Here is a 26,307-nt window from a genome sequence, read left to right as displayed (position 1 = left end):
CCGATAAAAGCAAAGTTTCAAGAGTGACCTGTTTAATGGCGGATGTCGATACACGCGGATCGCAAACACGTATAATTGAGAGATTATGATGTCCAACGAAATGCAATCGCGGTTTTTGTGAAATGCGTGAATCCGAGCGTGAAGAGATAAAGTACACAAGTTAATTGGGATCGAAATTTGAATATTTTTCGAATGGATTACGCTCGTAACGAGAAAAAGGACTGATTGACAGAAGGAACCGGCTTTCGAAGAGTGGCACGAACGAACAAAAAATGAAGTTTTTGGGGGTTATTAGCCAGCAAAAAGACTGCACTAATATTCGCAAACTTTGACGCAACGGAGTCAGCTACAAGTTACACCTCCAACTATATCTCTGCTCTGCAAACAATACAGTTGCCAGATCTGTGCCCATCAACATAACGCCCCGGAAATTAATTGTTTTGGTTCCAGTCCAACAATTCAGCAATTTCATGAAACTCAACTATTGATTCCGACTCTCTCAATACCCATTTTGTTCACTTAGACCAAAACCGAACAACACATTTCGTCCCAATTTAGCAGCTTCAAACTAAATTAATCGAATGAATCGCCTCTATCTATTTAAAGCTCCTATTACCGGCAACTTTTCCCTCCTTGTTTTTGCAAAAAAAAAATAAATAAATCTTTTCCGGCACTCACTATAAATCTAGAGAATCGAGCGAGACCCATGAAACATTCATGCACTTGCAAACGTCCAACTCTCGGTTTAATTAGACGGCTTTTTCTTGGCAAAAAAATCTCCACGCGTACCCCCGAAGACGCATTAAAACTTCGTCATTGTTTTGGATAACAAGATTTCGCATCTCGCGAGACCCACCTCCAAAAATAAAGCATGCAAAACGAATTGCATAAACTTTCAGCATGAAACTAAACTGGTTTCGTTACGACCGTTCAAGTTTCGCTGTAATTTGGAGTTTTTGGATCACAGAACGAGCGAACATTGATGCAACGATGAAATTTTGCGTTTTTTTTGGTAGCACTTTAGTACGCGATATGCATTTTCGATATTCTCAAAAGCGCAGTAGAGTATTCGTACGAATCCGGTATCGCGAAATTGGTGGAGGCGCCGGGATAGGTACTTTTTATAAAACAGAGTAGGTACTTTCTTCACACTATCAATTTTGAATTTTTTCGTAGTTATATATTCCACTAGAAGCAAGCTACTTTGGTAAGCACCATTACAGCATTACAAATTTAACTCGGAGAGTTTTCTCCCGCCCCCACAAATAAACCACGTAAAACAAAGTGCATAAACTTCCAACACGAAACTAAATGGGTTTTGTTGCGCTCGGAAAAGTTCGACGGCAATTTTATAAGTTTTTGCGTTATAACTAGGACAAGGTGGACGATCTATGCCATCAAGCAAACGATTAATCGTGCAGTGCATCAACATACCACGGCCTGAGCTTCAAAGCATCGCCGGTAAATCAAATCTTCCATAGAAGCTGCCGTTCAGTAAAAGTCGGCAGTTTAAACTACATCACCGATTTCATTAAAAGTCAATCGAAGTTAAGACTTTTTCTGCATTTTCCCTCGCAATAAAGCCCAGCTGTTGTCCTAAAACTTCACTCAGCGCCAAGTGCAACATAATGGCTAAGATGCATCAAGAGCCAGCTTTGTGCTAAGAACGTCTCGAGTTAAATGAGAGAATATCGTGCTCTCGAGGAAACTTGTGGAAAAACTTCCGACCTCATCTCGGCAAACTTATTCAATGGTTTACATTTTATATAATTAAGAACGTAATTATTTCATGTTGTAATTAATGGTCTCTTTTGTGCCTCGTTAAAAGTTGTCCGAATAACGAGCAGTCTAAATTTTGCGCTACGGTGATATAATTCAAAAATAACTCTTTTCGGGCGATTAAAAATGTTTGTAATCTACTTAATGTAAACATGTCTGCAATGCTTTAGCTTGCCGGCAACATGAATTATTGCTCCTTGGAACAAAATTAGGGATCGCGCTGGTAATTTATGTCTTTTGTACGGGAATCTGGCCACACCGATACGAAAAATTAACGTTGGTAAGACTGCGCATTTTTAGAGCGTCGAAAACAAAACTAGTTGATTTATGTTTGTAAGATACGCGTCATTGACCAACCAATAATATTTCGTAATGAAGCAATATTATATTTTATTCCACAGGCGTGCAATGATGGTAGTTACTCACGGCGATGAAGTTTGCCACACAAGCTGCAGGCGATTGTGATAACAACCCAAGCGAATTACACGTTTTTAATCACAGACAATACAAATATTAGAGTATGACATGACATTACTCCCGGAACGTTAATGGCTTCAGTCCGTGAGAAATGAATCGCACAAAAAAGAGAAACATATTTTCGCGATAATATAATTTAACGGAACTATCTTCAATTAATAACGTTATTAAATTAAAAAAAAAAAAAAGAAAATGATATTGAAAAGCATAAGCTAAAATGCTGTTATTTCGCAACGCAAATATTGCGTATTCACTCGGAAAACACAATTCCGTTTGCATTTCTGTCTACCTACACATCAGTTTTGCGACCTGGGATTTAAGCCCCGAAATACAATAAAGCAAGTTAGTGTAGCTATTAAAACACATTTTATTTAAGGTATTTACTGGAACAATTTCGAAGCAAAATGTAATTCTGTCGACAGAAAGGCGAGTTATGTTACCCGAACACACCATTCCGCACAGTAGAAGAAAAATCCGATAACAGAAACGCTTAAAACGACATGTTGTTAAGTTACAAACGAGTGTATTATAATGGTTCAGACTCGTTTTAATTTCAAACTACATGTAACTGTATTTTTCATTTTCTCGTCGCATTAAAAACTGAGTTGTATAAGCCCAAAGTAATTTACATCCCCCATAGTCTGCGACCAAGTTTCATCCGACCGAATTCCACGAATTTTGTGATATATCTAACGAGACATAATTATCGTTGAAGTAAATCCCAAGCGTGAGCAGATGAGTAGGCTACATAAGTAAATTCCATTACAAAATAAACACTTTAATTTGCCAAGAGAAATTTTGTCGATAGTTCCCCCTAAACTGGAAATATTGTCTCGTGTTGTGTTTTTTTATGAAACAATGTTTTGTGGCTCACTGAGCCAAACCAGAACAAAATAAATATAGGGTTCAAAGAACATGTGACCCGGCGTCTCAGTCATTTATTAGGTATGAAAACGCGCCACTGTATTTCTCGATTCATTCGGCGCTTTATAAATCGTTTTTATATTTTTTTCCTACTTTAATTGAAAGTCAACGTCTGCTCATCGACGATAAGAAGTCTAAAAGACTTTCGGATGCTGCCCTGATTCAAGTTTTACTGTGTAGACAGCGTTCTTCCTTGGCTCAAGCCACAAATTTTACACTCGTAGGAGATGAGTACCCACAACCCCTTACTTTAATTTTATCCCACTTCATATCGAAATAACGTAAATTTCTTTACAGAAGCGAGATGTTAGAATTCGATATCTGACCAGCAGTCGTCCCTCAAACGACGAAACGATGATAGTGAACGCAATGGCTTCTTTCTCAGCAACATTAACGGCGACATCGACTAACGTCCCCAGCTTGATCCAAAACGCCACATCAAACGACACCAACGTCGCCACTCTCAGTCCTCAACCCCACTGGACGGAACTGTTGCTGCTAATACTAAAAGGGTTTATTTTCGGAACGATAATCGTGAGTGCCGTGCTGGGCAACGCTCTGGTCATAATCAGCGTCCATCGTCACCGAAAACTTCGAGTCATCACCAACTACTACGTCGTCAGTTTGGCCATGGCCGACATGTTGGTAGCTCTGTGCGCGATGACGTTCAACGCTAGCGTGGAACTAACCGGCGGCAAATGGCTGTTCGGGTACTTTATGTGCGACGTGTGGAACTCGCTCGACGTGTATTTTTCGACGGCCTCGATTCTCCACTTGTGCTGCATTAGCGTCGACAGGTACTACGCTATAGTACGACCTTTGGAATACCCCATCACCATGACCCATCGAACTGTTAGTTTCATGCTAGCGAACGTATGGATTCTGCCCGCTTTGATTAGTTTCACGCCGATTTTCCTCGGCTGGTACACGACCGACGACCACATACTGTACAGGGAGAAGCACCCGAACGTGTGCAAGTTTGTAGTAAATCAGTACTACGCACTCATTAGTAGTTCCATCAGTTTTTGGATTCCCGGAATCGTCATGGTGACTATGTACTGCAGGATATATAAGGAAGCGATCAGGCAGAGGAAGGCTCTGTCCAGGACTTCGTCTAACATTATCCTAAATTCGATTCACCAACACAGAACTTCCTATAGGGATAGATATGGCGATCATTACTTGCATCCGTCGGATGGGGAGTTGACCACGGTTGGACAGATCAACGGGGGGAGGAGGAGTACTAGCTCCGGATCGGCCGTGTCGTATGGCACTACAGTTACAGAATTTAACACTGCGATGAACAGCAGGGATAATAGTAAAGCTGCAACGGAACTCAACCTAAACGGTGAGTACAGCTCAGCACTTTCCAGAAAACTAGATAAATTAAGCACCCAAAGCGCTTATATTGGTAGTTCCACTCGTTTTCACGCGTTTGTTTTTCTTTAAATTTAACGTAACAGTGTCGCCATTTACTTTGAGGTACTTTAATTGAGGATCTAAACTTCAGAAAGTTTCTTTTTCGTTTGCAAATTTTCGACTTTTACGTTTCCTGATCAAAAGAATTATGCTAATACCGAGTTGACCCATATTATTTTATCCCTCCATCAAGAAGAGTTTATAAAGAGTCCTCCGCGCAATTTCTTACTTAGGCAATTTGCAAAATAGAGTTAAAAATACCCGACTTTTTGCGTTTGTTTTTGTAGCGGAATAAATGCTTAAACTCCTCGAACTATTTACTTTTAATTAAAAATTCAAATGTATCGTGCGAAGACGCCGCGGACGATCGAACAGCTAACGTTTCCGTGAATATCACGAAACAAAAACCATTTCTCTTCCGCACGTTGCGCTGCACAGCTTCCCTATATTAGACATAACGATAAGAAATGCGTTCCTCGAACCTTGCACATCCCGAGTATGAAATTTATGGGTGCATCGGCTCCGTTTCGGAGTTAATATTACTTTTCGCTTACGAATTTAACGAAGAACGATTGCAGCTTTTCAACTTTACACGATTAAAGTGAAGCGAGACTTTGACGAATAGAAATTCTTGCTTTCAATCGCTTTAATTGAGAGCTTTGGATCAGTTTTCTGATGTCGTTAGTTGAGCTTTCAGTCCGGCTTCATGTTTTTATTAACTCTCATTCGGATGCTGGCGTTTTGCTATCGATTTCGAACGTACTGAATTAACGCCCGAACGTGTTTTTTCGTCTTTAAGTCGAATTATTATTATTATTAAAATGAAAATGAAACGGTTTCGTTAAAAGAGAAAGTGAGCGTTCGCGTGCGATAGTTTTTCCGATTTTTTTTTTTTGGGAACTTGACATGGTGTAATTTATTCTGGATGCTTTTCCGTCTCGGAGTGCTTCCGTCTGAAAGAAACCAATTTCGTTTAATACCAGCTGATCAACTTTGGAAGACTGCACGCTATAAATCAATATCTGCTAGAATTCCGACGCGGAGACGTATTTTTAATAGAAGAATTTAATCGATGGGCATCATTCCGCCCAAAGCCGACGGAATTCCGGAATGGTGCACGGACTGCCATCTTGGGAGAGCGTCTTTTTTGTATTTTTAGACCTCATTGTTGCAAGCGGGAATAATTTTGTTTTGAAGCGTTTATCTAATTGTTTCCACGACGGCATTTCCAACAAAACGTAAACAGTTTAAATGTGCTTTATAAATTTGCTTTGTCTCTACGTTGCACAATAAAATAAAAAACTCGCGTTGTCAGCGAACTAATTCAGTCCGTGTTCTCCAGAATGAATGCGAGGCTTTTCCTTGATAAATATTTTTTCCTCCGATGACAAACAATAAAACAGACGACAGGTAAAAATACCCAGACGTCGAGTATCAAAAATATTAATATTTCCCGATACGATTTCGATAAGGTTTCGCGACGGAGCCTCTTCTTTCGACGATTGATTACGTTCGATGGAAATCCTTCTGAAAGCATCAGAGTTGACTAACGTGCGTGTTGCTCCAGCTTTTATCGAAACTTTTCAATATCGAATATTACTACACGAAAAGCGCTGTACGTAATCTCGCGAACGAGTAGACTCCCTCGAGTAATTTACCTACATCTGCTCTTGCTTAAAAAACGATAGGAATCGTAATTTCTCGGTCACGAGAGGGAATTCCTCACCGTGACACGTTTTCACTTCCAACATCCGGAATTACATACCTCCGTCGCTAATTCCGGTTCCTGTCGTCACAAGCGTATCGCAAATTTCAAAATTTCATCTACTCCGGGATCCTAGATAATCCGCACGCTTCAATCTACGCAATTCGTATTCCCACCGTCCGGATTTAAACTAGTGCTTTAATTCCGGCCCGACTTTAATCATCGGCAATAACTCTCGAAGACGCCCCCGAAAAAACCGTTTCGTTAACTTCGGCCTCACAAAGAGTCAAAACCCCCCCAAGACACGATTCTAACTCCTTTATCTTTCAGATTTTATCGAATCGGTTTAATTTCGTTTATCGCGACCGATTGAAATACAAAGGAAACCGTTTAAGGTTCAACGGTCTCGCGTGTTCTTAACGCTAAAAAAAATCACTGTGAGGAAGATCAAGTTCAGCTGCTGTCACGTGAAGTAAGCAGGCCATGTTTCCATGTTAATTTCCATGCGGTTGCGTGTCGCCCCCACGTTACCGTTGCAATTTCGACGTATAAATAGAATTCTAGGCCGCTGGGATTTAATTATGGTAGAATGCCTGATTTATACCCGGATTTTTACTCGGCTTTCGAGAAAATTTCGCGCCAAAAACTGCTCTACACACATTCGAAGCGGCGGTTAAGACTTTGGACGCTAACCAAGCGACACAAACAGAGAGAGCTTAATACTCGGAGAATTTCTATTGATTTTCCCGCTGCTGGGTCCAAAAGCTCTACTCAGGACCGGCGGCATCTTCTGACCGGAAATGATCGGACAGGAAATTTAGCCAAGTCCTACAACAATATACATTCACGTTTTAATTGGGCAATATTTGAATAATTACGAAACGCCCGGATCAGGCTACATCCTTTGTACTCAAACGCGCTAATCAAGCAGGCAATCCCAACGTAAATAAAACAAATTTAAATAAAGTAGTAAACGCGGCACTTTGCTCACTCCATCGTTCGAGCACCCTCGTCCTCGATCGATCGTCGCCTTTCCACTTTAATCGATCCGAGTGCGACCGATCGCCACCGCACCTTTTTTCGATCGCCGGCACAGATCGAACCAACATGCGAGGACACTCCAGAGCTGTCGATATTTCCTACTATTTCCCAAATATCCATCCACGCGATACAGGTAGTAAATCCTTGTAGCACACGTCTAATCGTCTAATGAAACTCCTTCCGGCCCTCTTCTTCGAATTTTATAGTCGCCAATCTCACTTTTATTGGTTGTTTGCTTTAAAGCAACGATTCTCGTGTCGAGTTGCAAATGGCATCCTATATCAGAGTCCCGAATAAATATTTTATTGCTTAGCTTTACGTGGCGTGCGTTTCTTGACCGTTTTTGTGTGAAATTAAAACGGCGCCGACACTACGGGCATAATTAAACACGTACCGGATCGGTTTACCCCAAGAGAAAAACGCCAATAATTTAATATCATCAGCAACAAAAAACGTATTTTTCGGGAGATTTTGGAGGAGGGGTATATGTCGAGTACGTGCCTCGAGTACTAATTAAAATAAAAAATCAATAGCGGCCATCACAGTAACCGATAAATTTCCGCAGACGCGCGCTGGAATAGTTGGAGGGTAAAACGAACATAAATTTTACGGATTTTTCGGTTGTGGAACAATATTTGCGCAAACGATCGTCGACGGAAAATCCTTATGAAAATAACTGAAGGTAAAACTAAGCGGTGTAATTGGATTCGCTCGCAAAAATACCCCACGATGATAAATAATTCCGAGCGTAACATGTTGGCTTTTTCGGTTGCTTTGATAGATAACTGGATTATCATCTGGAAAAAGAGACGACCGAAATGGGCACAATTTAATTACAGAACGAGTGCACACGATGTTCCAAAACATATCAGGTGATGCCGCAAAAAAAACCTAAATATAAAATCTAGAAAACAAACGCCGTGTGACTCTAACCTTAATTTTAATCTGTCTTAAGATTTCTTTCCAGAAGTCAAATCTAAACTCGAGGGGGGGGAAATGTAAGTCGTAAAGTTTGCATGTCTGCTCTCATTCCTCAAACTTGTTGCAGTGTGCCAGTGCCATGCACTTTTCCCTAACGTGTTTACAAACAAAGGTTTCTTTCGGAAATAAGTGTCAGGTTAACGTCCTGTGCCTTTCCTCATCTGATTATCCACTCCAAAATTGTAGATAAGCCGTTCCAAGAAATCCGATTCGATCCAAGACAAAGTTGTAAAAATAAAGTGAAATAAATTCGGACGCATTGCAGGATTTACAACACCATCAGCACGAACGCAACATCGACAACAATAAAAATGACCCTCACGCACCCCCTTAAAAGAAAAAATATTAGAGAAACTTTTGTTCGAATCGATGTTTTCTTCTTCTAAAGAGCTTTCGGCTCGGATGTGGAAAATTGCAGAGCGAAAGCTCCTCCATGCAAAAGGATTCAATAAAGACGGAGTGTTTTTTTTAAAAAGCTTTGCCCGAAAACGAACCGAAGAAGCACTAATGAATACTTTATTTGGAAGTTTTACGGACGTATCGACACATAAAATATAAATTTTTCTCGTGTCTGTTGTGTCAAGATTAAGCCTTGGTAGGTGTTGAGACGTTACAAGAGCTCGTCAGCTCCCGACTTCATCTCCCCTTTATTGTACCTCGTGGACTAGACGTGAATACGAAATTGTATTATGTACTTGAGCCAAACGGTCGTGGAATCATAAATGGTTCTGTTTGCCTGAGGAGTCCTCCAGCGTGATTTCTACCGTTCCAATTAAAATCTGTTCAACTCTCCCTTTTTTATTTTTCGCATCGGGCCACCAGAGTAATTAAAATTTCTTTAAGACTCTCAAGATTCCCATAACGAAAATGTTAATTACGTGACCGAAAAACGAAACAGAATTCGACAAAAAAATCCATCCAGTCTGCATAATTTCATTGGGGTTGAATGGCACCCGCACTAAGTGCTTTTGGGATGCTCGCGGTGGAAATGTAAAAAGGTAAAAATTTAAATAATCGATTTTCTAATGTCGTACGGTGGACTTCGTTCCGCTGCATTTCCATAATTACAAAAGTAAGTACACAAAACGCGGCGAACTTCTGCAGTTTTATGAAAACTTTCGTTGTTGTTAATTGTAACGATTCCAGATTTGTAAATATTTGAATCAAGTTGTTGGCGCTTTGTTGTTCTTTGAGAAATTATGTAAACTGTGGCGTAAGCCGTTAAGTACGTCGAGAGGGTTCGAGTGAAATTGGAAAGTTGCTTAAAACCCCTTAAAATTCTTCGGGAGCTCGAAATTCGAAAAAAAAAAACGATAAAAGCTGGCGAGCTTTGCGTTTTTCACAAAAGGACGTGAAACGTAGAGAGCTTAGCTTTAATCGTTTCGAGTGACACAAACAACGAAATTAACGACCAGACAGGCACCATAAACCTATATATCACAGTATCGATAACAACCAATTGATTTCGGCTTGGGTTTGGAAGAGCACGTTTCTACCCTTTAAAAATCACAAGTTACCTATTATTTTTTTTCACAAACTATAATTTAACATAAATATAAATTTCTTAATTCGAACCCAAGTTCGTAACATTCAACATTGTTGATAAGAATTTTTGGACCATTATTAGAAAAGACTATAATAAATTAGAACCAGCTTAACTGTAAAAAATACTACGTCTGTTAAATTCGGAACAAGTGCCTTAGCATTTTCTAATATTAAAATTTAATATTACAATGTTTCCGGAAGAAATTTCATTAAAATTGATTGTGAATCTCTTGCGTCTGGAGGTCATTAACACAACTCCTCCTATTTCTCTGATAAAAGAGCCACCTCCCTTACCTGCCTATCCATTCGAATGGTAGCGCCCACCCTCCCCCATTTCTTTTTGTATACATCGAAAAAAAGAAACGTCTCCTCCGTAATTAATTGTCATTGATGTCTGTCGTCGAGGGGGAGTGCTCTTTCATCAATAAATCTGAATCGGTCTTTCGCTAGACTTTTGCTTTCGACGAGGTTTCCCTCTCTTTCATCTGACACATGTCAGCGTCAACAATGACGTTTCCTCGCTTTTGTTTCCACATAACGTGTAAAAATTACTAGTGTGTGTTCCATCATGGACTGGTCTGTCAGTCTGTTCAATCCTAATCCTTCCGTAGATTATAGGGTGGACGATTTTACCCTGGACAATAAGAAGAATCAGGACTTTCTGCCACCGGAACCGCAGCTCGGCAACGTCGAATACAAGCTAAAAATCGTCAATCCAAACAACCAAAGGTTCGAGCATCTCGTCACCCAGCTAAAATGGCGTCTTGGCGAAGGTAACGGCGCCGCAATTTATCAAATCGGCGTCGAAGATTGCGGGATCCTCGCCGGTTTGACCCAGTGGGATATGACGTCCAGCCTGCAGACGCTCCAACGCATGGCTTTCGAGCTAGGCGCTACCACGACGGTGCTGAAGGAACGCGTGTTGGAAAACGGCCGCAGAATTGCCCAAGTTCTCGTGAGAAAGACCGATTTATAATTTAGTTTGTAGAGTCGCTTTTCGAATAAAATATTTCCAAGAGGTGTTATCTTGAAAGAGTGGCATTTGCGTTCCTTTGTGGTCCGATGGAAGAGGAACACTTATCGAGTTCTTGAGCCGTAACAATCGAGTTTATTGTACGACACAAGACAATGGGACGTTATACCCTCCTCTTGGTCGTCAAACGAAGTTTGACAAAGGGACGAATAAACGTTAGCATTCCGGTGCGGACGAACGCTCAAATACTACCTGAACTAGCGAAGTTGGACGACTCTTTAAAGCGACTTATTAGTGCTTTGGATAATTGGGTATTTGAGTTGAACGCCATTACGGGTTGTTTGCGCGAATAAAGTTTTTGTTTGTTCTTCTGCTGGATAAAGCGAACAACTAAAACAACAATCCTCGTCCGCGTTTAATTCATAAGAGGAGCTCTGTCGGATTTGGATAAAAACATGTGTTTCTCGGCGACGCGACGTGAGTAGAAACACAGGCAACGCTCGTCCCACCACGTCTCTGTCCCGCCTTTCATCGATCGTCGTATGGGTGGTAGCTTTCTAGAGCCGAAGCTCCGCCCGCCATCGATCGGGCGATCGATCATTTTCGCACTCGCGAAGCTTAGAAAACATCGCGTCGATCGCCGCATCGATTTTCCTGCTTTTCCGCATTTCGTGGACCCAAAAACCGGTTCTCCGACCCCAACTATTACCCACTTAATTCCTTTCGCCACAATTAATTAGCCTCCTCGTTCTAAGTGCTTGAGCTTCGTCGATGACAAGAAGAATACGGCGGGAGTCGCCTCGTGTAGGATTTACTCATGGGTAAAATTAGATTTGAAGTGTCGCCGCTCCCACACTGATGAAATTTTTATCGAGTGTCTTTCTATCAGACCCGCAGCTTCTTAAACTGTATAATCGCAGCTTTACGTCTTGTGTATTGAGTAAATAAGCATCTGTGCCTTCGAGGTGTGTATTTGATTGATGTAACGATAGCTATAACTCGGCTCGCTGCCGGCACGACTTCCGCCGTTCTCGATGTCTGCGCTGTGTTAAGAGGGCATTTGCACAACGACTATTATGGCGCCCACGCCTGAGGTGTTCAACTGAATATTATGCGAATAATGAAACGACTGTTAACGTCTATTACGCCTATTATCTAAACAGGAGAGTTCTCACGTCCGAAACTTACACCTCTTAATTGCGCCTTTGGCGGTCCCACCACCTCAATCCTAATGGACTGTCATCAGCTAACGTGTACTGCGTGCTGGCGAAATGTACAGCACATTAACGATTAAGTTATCGACACAGAGGTCGGCATAATTTATACTCGATAAGGTATACTGAGGCGCAACTAATCCGCTAATTTTCCCCAGCCCATGTTGTTAATTTTTTGTACCATGTAAACTGCGGCGGAGAACAACATCAGGTACTCGTTTACTTGCAATGACTAGGAATTAATGAAAACCTATTTCTTCGCTTTAGCACATCTAGATCTGTAGCGTCTTTTGCAAAACAGTGGCATTTATCATACTATGAACATCCAAGCAATAGGATTTTGCAATATTAGTAGCTACCTACTAACTAAAAGTGCACTTTTTTTTTAAGAACGAATCCTGTGCAAATCTTTAAACATCTTAGTACTTAACGCACCGAGTCCAGTAAGTACGTTCTCCCAAATAGTTGTAATGTTTACAAAGACCTTTCTCGGGGTCTGCGAAAGATCCGCCGCAGTTTACGTGTAGGGATTAAAATATTTTTTTCGTCTTGAACACACCAATGGTCAGGCATTATTATGGCGTTGGCGTAGTTCGACTGAGTGTATTCGACGTAGACTATAGAACTGAAATTCATATCAATGTGTGGTTCAGGTGTCACGTAATTTCAGGAGATACTGAACAGAACAGAATATCCCTCTGACTCTGAATCTAGCTGGCATATTTATCTCAAAATTTGGGTTTAGTATTAAAGTCGTCTGCTTGCTATTTAACAGCACGGTCACGATCATTCGACAGCTGGAAACTCTCTAGGCCGTTGAGGCACTTTGGTTTTTCGTAACCGTTCTAAAAAAAAAATAAACACTTGAAGATGATTATAGTCGTGCAAACGTTTATGAGATCTTGTTTGTTCCTGAACCAGCACCGAATCCTCATGAATGAAATAACCCAACCATACCACTTTCCGCATCAGCGCCCCACGAAACACAAGTCCCAATTTAAAACTGGAACTCCAATTAGGCAAATCGCTAAGCCGGTATTAGTCAAGCCTAAACCCCGGATAAAAACAAATCGAATGGGAAAAATTGATTGGGAAAGTTTCCCGACTCGCACTAATTCCACTCGGACGCTATATAACGAGATATGTTGCTTCGCTTATTCAATAAAGCCGGGTTTTGTCCTGCTTTATATTCCGGTGCTGCTGAAGAACGAGCGACCATCTTCGAGAATTGCTCCATTAAATATTCAGGGCGCTATCTCACTACCGGAATTCGGGCAGGAATTTTTTCGCGCCTCGTTTACATGCGCCATAATGAAGTCATAAATTCCGGCGATTAATTATTAAAATAACAAGGTCCCACACTAGCCACTAGTTTTCCCCAGAACTGCGCTTCCCTTCGGGTCCGACGAGAATTAACTCGGGAAGATAAGTGCCAATCGGTTTAGAGCGCACCTGCTCCGCATTCTTCGCACATTAATTATGAAAATGGTGCCTTCTTGTCCCAAAAAACCGAATCGCCATTTATCATCGCTGTTTTTCCATACTAATTCGTTTAATGTTACTCGGGCCGCCGGTAATTATTTCCACCTCCTTTCGAAAATTTGCTGCTATCGATTCTTCTCGGCTCTTCCAAGGTGTCCCGGAGATTATCACATCGAACCGTGTCTCAACATAAATTCGAGCATTGTCATATTTGATGATGAAGGAGAAAAGAGGGAAAAAAGTGTTCGGTACGTGCCTCGGGGTTTGGAAATTTCGCGTTTACAAAGTGTGTTTTAGAACAGCGTCTACACCATCACCTTTCAACACCTCTTCTATCCGTTTTATATGTAAATATCTTCCTGCACTTCCATCTACGTTTTTATTCCCTAGATTCCCGACGATTCGATCTGAGTGAATTCCCACTTCTTTACGCGTCAAGTTCGAACGTTCGCAACGCTTGACACGGGACCGATAGGTGATCATAATTATTTTCACAAGCTGGAAAGTGCCCGAGTAGGGGATTCGGCTTGATGTGTCTTTCGAGATAACACACCGGAATCGATTGCAACTGCAAAAGCTGACGCTTCCGCAAGACCCTTCTAAAATATTTTGATGATCGCTGCTTCGGCAAGTTCCAAACTTGTCTCGCCCCTTATAAAACCATAATATAAATCACTCGAATCACCCATTCACGTCAATATTCACCACAGTTGGGTTGCTTTACTGTCGCGAGATTGATGTTTTAATAAACACGACTATTAACGTCAACATTATTACAGCGCCAAAACCGCCACAGCTACTTTTCCCAAATCTATCGAACCAATAAACTCGCATTCCTGCAACAAACCCAAATCGCCGTCCGCCGTTACGTCCTGACACAAGTTGACCACCCCCGGATCGAAGCATGCATACAAATGTTCAGCAACTACTCGAAACGACAACGATGCCGTTAAAACTTCCAAACATCTGTCGTCCCACCATTCTATTAAAAAACTTTCACTCCCTTCAAAAAAATATTAGTTTACGTCATAAGCAGCCGCTCGGGAGCCTTTCTTCCACCGATTTAAATCAAAATCCGACATCGAGTTTGCAAACTTATACCTACTACATCGACACGAGTAAGCAACATTATTTGCCACTCGACATTCGAAAAAATTCGCGAAAAATGTCTCCCTCGTTCGGAGTTGTTCAAGTGTGAAAATGCGAGTCGCATCGGGGAGAAGATTGAGAATTCCGTCCACAAACTAAAAATTTTGATATACTAACTTTAGTGCCATGCTGTAAACGCAGCGCTGCTACGCAACCGTCGCTCCTCCCAGCCGTCGAGAACAAAGGCGGAAAATGGTGCTAAGCTCCTCCCCATCATCAAGCGTAACTACGCCTTTAGGCGATGCGATGAATTTCCGTGCTCAACTTAGTTAAATAAATGCTATCGATTGCGTTTTGGATGCATTCTAAACCCGTGCTTTTAAGTTCTCCGTTTGTGAAATATGAGACCGTTTAAGAACTAAAGTTGCCGCTTCGCCAAACTGAAAGTATAACCAGACCTTCATCACTCTAATCGTTCGTAGTATTGATTGTAAGTAAGCTGCACCGTGGTTCAGTCTATTTAACCGTATACCTTGGTGAAATTTTAGTAAGCTCCTCCCCTCCGCTTGTAACCACGCCCTCATCAAACCGTCCATTACGTTATTCGGTGAATATTAAATCTACTGCTGAATAACAGGATTTTCGCAGTAGGTACTGAATTTTTTTGTTGCAGGAAGGAAAGAAAACGTCGTCGGGCGTCGCGACGTTTTCATCGATCTATCGATCCCGTTATATTTGTTGAGTTCTGCAGCTGTCGCAGTTCGCGATATTTAAGTTCTCGGACATAAATATAGGGATTATTTTCCTTTCAACGTAACGCTCGCTTTAAAAACCTTGAAATTACTTGACGGTGTATCGACACGAATGGGCCCGGATATATCACGAAATGTGCGTCCTTGAAGAATAATTTTTCCGCATCTTCAGCAAACTTTGTCAAGCTTGAAAATGTGAATTTGGGCTCGGGATATTCACGCTTCGGCGCTTCGGCCCGTGGAACAATGGCACCTGGAATACACACATCTTAAACTAGACAATTTAAATGCACCCTGAATTATGAGAGTGATATTAAAGTTGCGATTTTACTTCTCATTAGTGCGCAATGTCAGAAACATTTTGAATCGAACTGAACATCCAGGGAAGGATTAACAATTGCGGGGCCGCGTACAAAGTGACACGATAGCCAAATATTGGAAACTTTATGCCACTAAAAATAATTAACCCAAGAACAAAAGCACGATAGTTTTCATGCTTTGGTGATGGTTTTTGCTAGAAAATCCCTCAGTTAACAGCTTCCTTATTAATTTAATGTTTAACGTCGAATTGGGTAGCACATAAAAACAGGGTCCCAAGAGTTATGGCTGTTACCACCCCTGTGTCACTATTCCCTCTATTTTTTAGCACAACCAAGGTTTCTTTTATTTACGTATTTAAACTGGCAACTGCTACTATCTTACACTGGAAATGTATCAAAAATTTTGTAAAGACCACTTCGGAATATAAAAATCGCACTGTCCCTAGATCCGACCCTGTGGACATCCATAGTTCCGAACTGGACAAAATTCGTTGATAACGTGGCGATTCATAGTTTCCATTGTTGCGATACTGTACGTCGAAGAGATACGGATTGAATTGAATATTGTATGTGCGTCTCTGATAAATTTTAAATTTCGCAATTTCCTCTCCAAGAAGAACACATTACGATAATACAAACTCGAAGGCAACGAACTAAATAAAATTCCCTTTTGTACTCGCGTAATAACGAAATTTAAAATGAAAGTTGGGCAGGAACAAAGCACACTTTTGTACGTGATATAACGTCTTGTCGCCTTTTAGTTAGATTAAACCTCAAAGGTTAGCGGAACGACAGACAGAAAGGCCACCTGTTTGAAATATTTGTTTGTCAAAGTGTATCGCGTAACGAACAAACCAATCGGAATGCTTTAATCAAGAGCGAATGAATCATTACATTACATGTATCAAAAGTGCGATTTTTAAATTGAAAGTTTTCACTGTGTTTCGGTCGAAATGGAAAAACGCAGAAGGATGCTCGAGAAATTAATAATTCGGTAGAGTAGAGGCCAAATCAATGATCAAATAATCGAGTTGAACTTATTAATAGTAGTCGGTATTAGGAGAATTAATTGGCTATTTCACTGGAAGTTCTGTGATTGTAAGTATGATTAATTATAGGTGTCGGAGTGAACTAACCCTCCAAAGCGTCAACTATCCTTTGAGTCGCATCCTCCGACAAACCTTCCGGCCATTTGGCGCTTGATTCGAGCTCTCCTGAGCCTATTTGCTCAGACAACACAACCCTTCATTTCGAATAACGATTTTTGCAACCTTTCCATCAATCTCGTAACGTTGATAGCGCGTATAAATAAGTCTCGAGTCCCACCCGGAGGCATTTATAAGACCATTCTTCTTTGTGACAAACTGTCAAGCGCCGCCGTGCACCGAACATACCGGATCTTGGCTGAATCTGACTAATCGATGACGACCTCCGGGTGAATCTCAGTTATTAAATCCTCCATTATGTATCACGTTGCCAAAATCTTCCGTTTCCATTTAAATAATTTCCCTCTTGCGAATGATAGAAAATTCGCAGACGGTAACGTTAATCGAGCCATGCATACCAGCTGTAACGAGCTCTCTTGTTCTTTTAATTCAATATTAAGTTTGCTCGTTCCAGGCTTTTAACGCACTGTTTTAGCTTCCTTTCAGACGTTAATATTAAGTCGACACGTATAGGGAGTTTAGGTTTATGCAGGCGTTTAGATTGGGGAAATGGAAACTCGTTAACGAGAATAATCCTGTAGAAATAGCGAGCTTGTGTCTGAAAGTAGAAAAACTAGTATAAAAAGCGCAATAAAGTGTCTAGGAAGACTTCTTCTGGAAAGTATAGGGCATATAAGTTCACGAGCATAATAAAAATCTCTCAGAAACAGGAAATTTATCACCACAAGATAAGTATTTGCTTGGCGCAGCTAATTCAAAGTGGAGATGTTTCAGACAGGACTTGTGGACCATTTGAAATGTAGCAAGTTTATCGTAGGAGGTTATCCTAGGGCGTTCTAGAATTTTTTACGACCGAATCTCCAAACATATTTATCTTCATCTGTACACAATAAATAAACAAATGATTTTGTTTATATGATTTCAAAGCAGCGTAGCACATCGCATCACACGTGGTAGGTCGTTGTTCAGATGCAAAAAAATTTCCTAACATTTGATATACAAGTTCTTGAACTAACAATAGTATATGTTAGTTGTGTTAGTTATTCTTGATCTGAAGAGATCTTGATCTTGCCGTACCAGTGATATTTGTATTGCTGTAACAATTCAAATCTCAAAATTAATTGTGAAATACAAAAAATCAACAAGAAACACGAACAGTGAAAATAACTGATGTTGACATTTAATTTGAACCCCTCTAAACAAACAAAAATTCCAATTCAATAACGGACCGCATTATTTTCAAGATACGAGAGCTGTGGTCATTTTTACGAAAAAAAAAAGATGCCTACTCATTCACGTCATCTACAGCATCTCTTGTCGAAGTGAAAGATGAACTTCACTAACTTTTTGCAGGAGATAGTACAGTTTAAAATCAAACTTTTGACTTCAACAAAAAATAAGTCAGTGGTAAAAAACCTACTAGAGACTTAAGCTTTCTTAATAAATTGGTCTTTATCGAAGGAAGTGAAGCTTCTTAATGCATGAATATTGAAGCCCTGTAGCTAGTTTGAGAATCTATGTTTTCCGTCCTTGACATATGGAAACATGAATGTATTAATTAAGGATGATTTATCGCCTTATCGATGACCGTCGCTCTATAATCCGTTTCAGAGTGTCAATTGATTGAATAACGCCCCGACGCTAAGATAAAATACAACATTCCTAAATTGGCCCTTATTGAATCAATAGAACCCCATCCTCGCCTTGATTAAATTATTAACATATTAGTCGTATATCGATTTCTCCTCAAGTAGTTCGTAGCGGGGTTAAGCAGGGTCTTGAATAGTTCCTCTCACGTATCACTCCAACAAGCTGTTTTCCAATTAGTTCGATATCTCTCCAACACGAGAGACTTCCACGCTCTAGCGTAAAAAATAATTAACGAAATTAAAACGTGGCAAAGAATAAAAAGCATCATAATTTCTCGCTCTCGTTGGCTTCATACTTGAACTTTCACGCTTCTTACCGATAACGAAAGAAATACGACCGACACGCCACCTCCTGCAGCTCTTCAAAGACAGGAAGTGTTAAATCCGACATGAAATGTCGGCCTTAACTAGCTTGCTCGCGTTAATTAACCCCTTTAATTCCATTGTGATCTGTACCTAGAACACAAACCGACAACTTGCAACAACTATCCGCACACTGCAATTCCCTTAATTATAGCTATTCCGACGTGTAGCTAAATGCAAATCAATCTACTAACTCGGGTCCGTCTGTTTTTAGCTCTAATTGTATAACACGATCAGGGCCAGAAAATGGATACGAATGCTCGGCCGGAGCTCGTTAAAAACTTCGCCAAAACTCAATTTTGCTCTTGAAAACAGTCCGCATCATTTCGGGGAGTAATTGATATAGCCGGCGTAATTGACAAAATATCAGGACTTAAAAAAGGCATGGAGGAAAATTTCGCGGCTCTTGTTCTACAAAAACGAAGACGGAGGGCTCAATTGTAACAATTACACCATAACCGTCTAAAAATCTGCGTAAATGTCGTTATGTTTCTCTCATCTCTCCTTATATACCTTCAAAAATCAACAGGATATCGCCAAAAGTACCTATATACCTACACAGGATATCGAACTCGTCGATAGCGCTTGTTTTGTAAGCATTTCGATTAAAATAAGTTCAGACGAGTTTGTATTCCTTTAAGCGCCAGGCTCGTTAACAGTGATTCTGATGTATAAATTTGCTTTAAAGTTTGAAGAATCCAAAGCAGTGTTAATTAGACGCGATGAATATCAGAAATCTATAATTTCGAAGCTTTCATGCTAGATAATTCTGACGCTGAATTTTGTAGCGAAATTTAATCCTTCTCTTTCGTTCCAGGAACCTCCATCCGGCAACAGTCGAAGAGTTGGAGAGCTGAGCACAAGGCCGCTCGCACGCTGGGCATAATAATGGGCGCTTTCATGTTATGCTGGCTTCCCTTTTTCTTATGGTAAGTAGTCACAAAATATCTCTCACACAAAGACCTATGGGTCGCAAAAACCGCGGCCGTACACAAAGAGGGCTTTTTCGAATTTCGTCGTAACACCCTCGAGCTTAAAATATATAAGCTCGCACTTTTTCTCCCCGGAGCGACTTACACAGAAAGCTCCGATAACCTCCGGAGACGTAAAGACGTATTAGGTCGCCGAATATTCTTAAATAAATCTCGGCCATCAATCAGGACGAGATAGTCTGATGGGAGCCCGACGAGCTAATTACCCAGAGCTTTGATCAATGAGGATGCGACGCTGTGTAAATCACAATCGACGTATCATACCTAACCATTTCAAAGGGCTTTGGCCGGAAGAAGATTCGGTTGGAGTGGTTGTGCACAATGGAGGGCCCGATGAGAGATTTCGCGGAGCTTCGTGATGTCTGTTGTTGTAAGCTTAGACTAAAATTAGATGAGTTGCGGAAAATAGAAAAAGTGGCGGATGCCGGAAAATAGTCGGGGGAAAGCCCCGCTTCATAAATGGTTTACCGACTATCTAATTACCCTAATTTCCTTTCAGCACGTACTACAAACAAACAAAAAACGTAAACGGTCGTAAACTGGATGGTGTAGAACGAATTAGGTTTAAAACCTGAAAGGATTTAATCACTTTTGCAATTAATATCCTCTAGACTGGCGGAGCTTACGCCGATTAAGTAAAAACGTTATTATACAATGTTATGCACTAAGTATCTTGCCAGGAAACACGTTTTCAATAACCCGGGCGAAACGATGATTCTTCAACAACGGCAGCTCGATATTAACGGGCTTTATGTTAGTTTTAAGGCAGAGCTTCAGATATGTAAGAATTTGGATTAAGGTTTTAAGCAAAATGCTCTATTATTATCTAGCAGTATCAATGTCTTTCCAAACGTAGAAACGGCATGCTACATTAAAGCAAAAAAAAAAACATAAATCAAACACTACTGCTCTGATTTTCTCAACGCACCCCAGTACAAGAAAAACGCCCGCTTCTCAGGATCTCGTTTCCTTTGTGATTTTTGTCAGTTTTTCTAATAAGTTAAATAAACATGGCTCTTTCAAACAAAGATTTGTCGGAGATTTCCAGATATCAATTCTCCGACAAACTCTTTGTGATGATTAGCCAGCAAGGTCTCAAGTCGATCCTCTCGGCTTAGTTTTCTTATTTCTGCTTCTACACATTTTCTCTACCACAAAGACAATGGCGAAATGGACACAAATCAAATTTGTACGCTCCAGAAACCCCTTGAGAACTTCACAGTTTGTTAGATGGGAGATTAGGAAAGTTAGCCCCATTAAACTTTTACCTCTACCTCAACAATTCTTATGCACGCCGTTGCATCGAAATCGATCTAGTTGATGTTATTTATAGGAGACGAGCTTCGAGCCCCCAAACAAAGCTTATACGCAAAATCGCAACCTAATGACTTGGAAGTCCCCGAGCGTAGGCATGGGTTAATAATGCCAACCGAGAATATCCCATCGATTAATTAAGCGAATGAGTCTAAATTTTGTAAATGCATGCGGTATTTTACGCTTGGTGGTGCTTTGGGTACACGTTTTGTGTAGAAATGCAACGAATTCAATGGACAATGCACAGAACTGTTTACAAAACTCCTGGTAATGGGTCAGTTAAAACAAATACAGCAGTGTCGAAAGTTGGAGTAAACAAAGCGCGTTTCCAGTTTCTAATTTTATAACATTCACGAAGCTGTTGTATTAATAAAGTCACAACTTTTGTATGGATCGTAGAAAGTCAAACATCGTTCGATGTTTACTGTGCCCGCACTGACACTATATTTTGCCAACGTCGCGATTGACGATTTAGTCCCCCTCCCCCCTGGGAAAGTGCGAAAATTGTCGGACTAATGCTCAGTTTTAATAAATTCATTCCGCGTAATTTCATAGCTCCGAAATCTGTATTTATTTTAGGTGAAAACCAATTTACGCCGCCCCTCAATTCGTTAAGGAATTAAAGGAGATTGAAGGCATCATTAACGTTTGATTATTATTAGGCGAAAAGGGTTGACGCACAAAAATGTATAAACAACGCGATCGATTTTACATTAGCGTCTTCGCCTAAAAATCTGTAGCTTTTAATAAATTATTGTTGGCTCGGTTGCAACGTACACAATCGAACAAGTCTGTTTCAATAAAGTCGACATCTGCGCCCGTCTTCCACCTACAACAAAAAATAATATGGGAAGAAGGAAAACAGACTTTTATTGAAATGTTACCGAATCCGTCGACTTTTTCTTATTGCAAAATTTCGTGCTGCTGCAATAAATTTCTCTCTTTGCTAATCACTCGAAAAGTCAATTTTACTCGTGCGAGTTCCGTCGATCAAACTTCGAAAGGTAAAAGTGCTTCCACTCGCAGGGAGGCTTTGCAGGCTTATCAGAAACCCCTTTCGATTTTCTTGTCAATTCTATTTTCTCCACGGAGTAATCACAACAAAGAACTGACTTGTCAGGTTTCCACTAGCTATTATCTGAGCAAACGCGCGATCACTGCAGAAATTTGCATACGTTATATAAACGCTGATTCGATTACCATTCAAAGGGATGAAACTACCCTAGTGTACACAGGGAAATTTCGCACCAGTTGATAAATCATTTCGCATTGTTATTGTGACATATTCCGTAAATGTTTATTTGACGACGCGAATTGTATTATGATGATGACGCTCTTTCTGCGAGCAGGAGTGATCAATGAGAGCCATATTTTTACGGAAGAGGTTTGTGTTTTGTATATCGGAGTAAGTCAGGAGTGTTGTTTAATTCTGCGTTCGATGGAACGGCCAATTTGTCTAATGTAGCTTTCCTTACTGCGGTAGTTAATCTTGGGGTTTTCCTCCGTTAATAGAGAAGGCGGTTTATCTTGAGTTTGAGTTTGCAGGTGGTAAAGTTTGCCGAAAAAGCTGAAGGCGAAAAAGTTATCTGTGTGCTATTCGAGGAACATTTTTATGTTTCTGCGCGCAGAGGGAGCGTCGGTTTGTCTGAATAATAAGCGTAATGCGGATATTGTCTGACACAGTTGATATTTTTTAAATTTGGAGTGGAACTGCTCATTCAGTATAGGTTGGTTGCGGGACAAATTTTCATATTTAGTAAATAGCTAATGCGCAGCATCGATAAAGAAATCACTTTGCGACGAGAAAAAAACTGGGCGCAGATGTGAACTACCTGTATCTCTACACAATTTTCCTTAGAAGAAAATGCACGACGTGGGAAATAGTAAATGTATTTTTCGTAGTCGTGCATATTACAGCTCGATCACTAATTGGCACATCCTTGATTAAATTTGGTAGATGCAAACAAGTCAGCCCGGTTATAATTAGATTTGACGGGGTTTGCGTTTTCATTTTGCGTTCGAATAGACGAAAAGTCGAAATCGGCGATTCATGACAAGCGGCATTTAACATTTTTACTAGAACACAAAACGGGTAGCATAAATCCAGTTTCAGACTCCGCGCTACACCAAATTTTATTACTTTAACCACATGAAAAAATAAATCACCTTGTCACGGTTGCCCTTTCGAAACATTATATCGTGACTCGCAACTAAAAACAAAAAGGCTTGACCACAAGTATTGGCCCTGTTTGCAAAGTTAACTTTTTGTCGTAGCTCTTCTCAATTGTTTTTTCTGTCCAACAGGTACGTGATAACAACCCTCTGCGGCGACGACCTCTGCCCCACCCCCGACTGGTTAATCGGCATGTTGTTCTGGGTTGGTTACTTCAATTCGGCCCTGAATCCGTTGATTTACGCCTACTTTAACCGGGACTTCCGAGAAGCTTTCAAAGACACTCTACTATGCGCCATGCCTTGCTGCTTCACGTGCTGGAAAAACCCGGCAAGGTTCCTTTAGCCGCAAGACTCGTCGCCGGCTTACCAAGACGAGAAACTCTAATAAGCCGGGGCACAAGCAGCTTCTGTTAGAGAAAAAAGTCGCAACGTTATTGTTGTATAGAAAAAGCTTTAAAATGCAGCTTTCATCTCCATACGAACAAGTAATAATCAAATTTCAGCAGTCGAACCACCCCGACTTAATCCGGGAGGGTGGAAATTGATTTTTCGGTTTTTCTTCTCCTTATCCTCGTTCCGGATCAAATCGTTACGTTAATTTGACATATACAGGGTTGTGGCGCAAACGGGACCTGAATCCAAGCGAACACTGTTATAATAATTACCAATAATAAACGTAGAATCCAAGCTACGTATACCTAATTCGTTCCAAGCAAGAACTATTGTGCGTCAAGGTTCCGTACTGGACCCGTTGCTTTTTTGGCAAGCTGCAGCGTTCGCCGGATTCAGATCCGAACGTTTCGCGTCATCCGTTATTATCCGAAGCAACGACTCGACGAACTGTTCAAATTACAGGCAATAGAAGCGCACCATTCCAGGCGGGGCCAAACGCCCCGTATACAAAAGCAATAAGTAAAGACTTTTGGATTTCGCCACGTACTCAAGGACACAAATACGTAAAAGCTCGTTCCCAACCGAAAAAATCACTAGTTTCTGTGATATTACAATAAAGTTTGATTTGATTGGCTGTATATAGTTTGTTATACGAATGTGTGATACGAAGATGTGATTTTAATTTTGTAAATAAGAGCCTATATAGCTATTGTACGTTGAATGTACTCTTTGTTTTCGAGTAGTTAATGTGTTTTGCGTCTTCCTTCTGATTTTCTTTTGCTCAAGACTACCGTTTGAAACATTTCCTTGTCTAGAAAGTTACTGTTGGGAATCGAAACCGCAAGATCTCATAAAAAATTTAATCATCTCCTTTCATACGTGTAATTTCTGTGGAAAAAAACCCCGCAAGTTGTTAGCGTTTCCGTTCCAAATTGATACGCAAACAAATTTCTCAAGAGACAATTTTGTATTCAAATGTGAGTTCTCTTTTCGGCATCTAACAGTAACCACAGCGAAGCTCCGAATGCTCAAGCACTGTTACTTGTTAAGCAACACGTTTTTTTTTCAAACGATATTATCGTTATTAAGCCGAAACCAAACATTTACACGGTACAATAAATTGTTTTTATATGTTTATATTTTTTATTAGTTTGTTGTCTAGATGTATATTGTAAAAAAGGCAGAGACAATCTTGTAGGCCTATTTTGTAACGAGTTTTATGTCGAATGTCATCAAGTAATTATCATTCGTGTTACATGTCATGTATAAAAATATACTGCAAATATATTGTTTGTTGAATCTGCCGTTTTGTGGCTTGTTTGTTTTCTCCACAACGATTCCCCTCGATAAAATTTCTTAGGCAAATACAACTTTCCCTTATGTGTACGACTTCCATATTTCATAAAATATTAAATAAATGCAAGTATAAAAATTTAGAAAGTTGGATCGTTACGAAAACTTGAGGGAACGCCGAACAGAGAGACGGAACAAGGTTCAGGTAGGATTTGTTGAAGACGACGGGAGAACATTACGAAGGACTTTTATTTTAAAAAGCATTTCAATTGTGTTATACCGTTATTACTTTTCTTATTGGTACGGAATTAATAAAGTAATATCGCAACGAAAAATGTACGAGTACAAAGAACGAATAAATGCGGCTGTAAAAAGCGGAAAAACTGATGTGCCTCAGAATTACATATTTTTTTATTTGAATTTGAAAACTGAATATTAAAAAAAAATAATAAGAAATTAGCCAAGAGGTAAAATTGTCGAAATATTGAACGATGGAAGTTACATATAGCAGCCCCATTGTAAATATGAATGGGTAAAGAAATTGTAAAGCTAAGCTAAGTATCACTCGAATAATGTACTATTTTTATTCATATGGGGTATACTTTATAACTGTACAAGTATTACGAAGGCATTAGAAGCACTAAATCTAGAAAAAATTTAAAAAAGTAGTAAGTTTCCGATGAAGAATATTATGTAACTAAATTTGAGAGAAAAAAAACAAGTAACCCATTTTAACACAAATTGAATTAGGAAAAAAACCTAAGAAAAAAACACTACTCTCAGCCTCACTGCCTAAAAAAATAATCGTACTTTAGAAAGTGGTCGAAGCGATAAAAAATATACTCCAGATAAAATAATCGTAACCATAAAAATACAAATCTGAATTTAACGACAAAATAATCAGAGCAAAATCGTAAAGATTTCTGTTTTTTTAGAATCTAGATAAAAGTTAAAGCTCTAAAAATTTTATTATAAGAGAACTTCCAACGTCATAAAATAGGAAGCAGATGTCTTTTGAGACAAAAGACGAACCATCAGAAAAGAAACCGATTGCAGAATTAATTACAAACCGGTACAGTTTACACTCTCGACTAAAGTGGCAATTGACGCTCTCCTCTCTCTCCTGGCTCATAGGTGGCAGCACCCCTCGCTACTTTCCGTAAGACTATTCTTTTTTGAAGTAGATTGGGCGTTAGAAACAACCGTCAGATGGCACATAAACCGCAACTAAAGGAAAATTAGCGCCATAATCATATTTTCC

At 40.1% G+C, this 26,307-nt stretch overlaps 1 protein-coding gene across 1 annotated transcript in view; it reads left to right on the top strand.

The window, feature by feature from the left end:
* The window catches only part of LOC135136426 (octopamine receptor beta-3R-like), a 30,639-nt gene extending 5,654 nt beyond the window's left edge, over positions 1-24,985 (top strand). Inside the window, exons 2-4 of the mRNA XM_064065682.1 lie at positions 3,478-4,528; positions 19,697-19,808; positions 23,490-24,985. Of these exons, the coding sequence (XP_063921752.1) occupies positions 3,535-4,528; positions 19,697-19,808; positions 23,490-23,703 (1,320 nt within the window). The 5' untranslated portion in view covers positions 3,478-3,534 and the 3' untranslated portion in view covers positions 23,704-24,985. The remainder of the gene's footprint in view (positions 1-3,477; positions 4,529-19,696; positions 19,809-23,489) is intronic.
* Positions 24,986-26,307: the final 1,322 nt, after the last annotated feature.

Source organism: Zophobas morio, unplaced genomic scaffold, assembly GCF_036711695.1.
Source record: "Zophobas morio isolate AGI-343-1 ecotype UQ-CSIRO unplaced genomic scaffold, CSIRO_AGI_Zmor_V1 ptg000026l, whole genome shotgun sequence".
Taxonomy (NCBI): domain Eukaryota; kingdom Metazoa; phylum Arthropoda; class Insecta; order Coleoptera; family Tenebrionidae; genus Zophobas; species Zophobas morio.
Note: the sequence above shows the minus strand (reverse complement) of the source record. Positions and strands in the feature narration are given on the sequence as shown.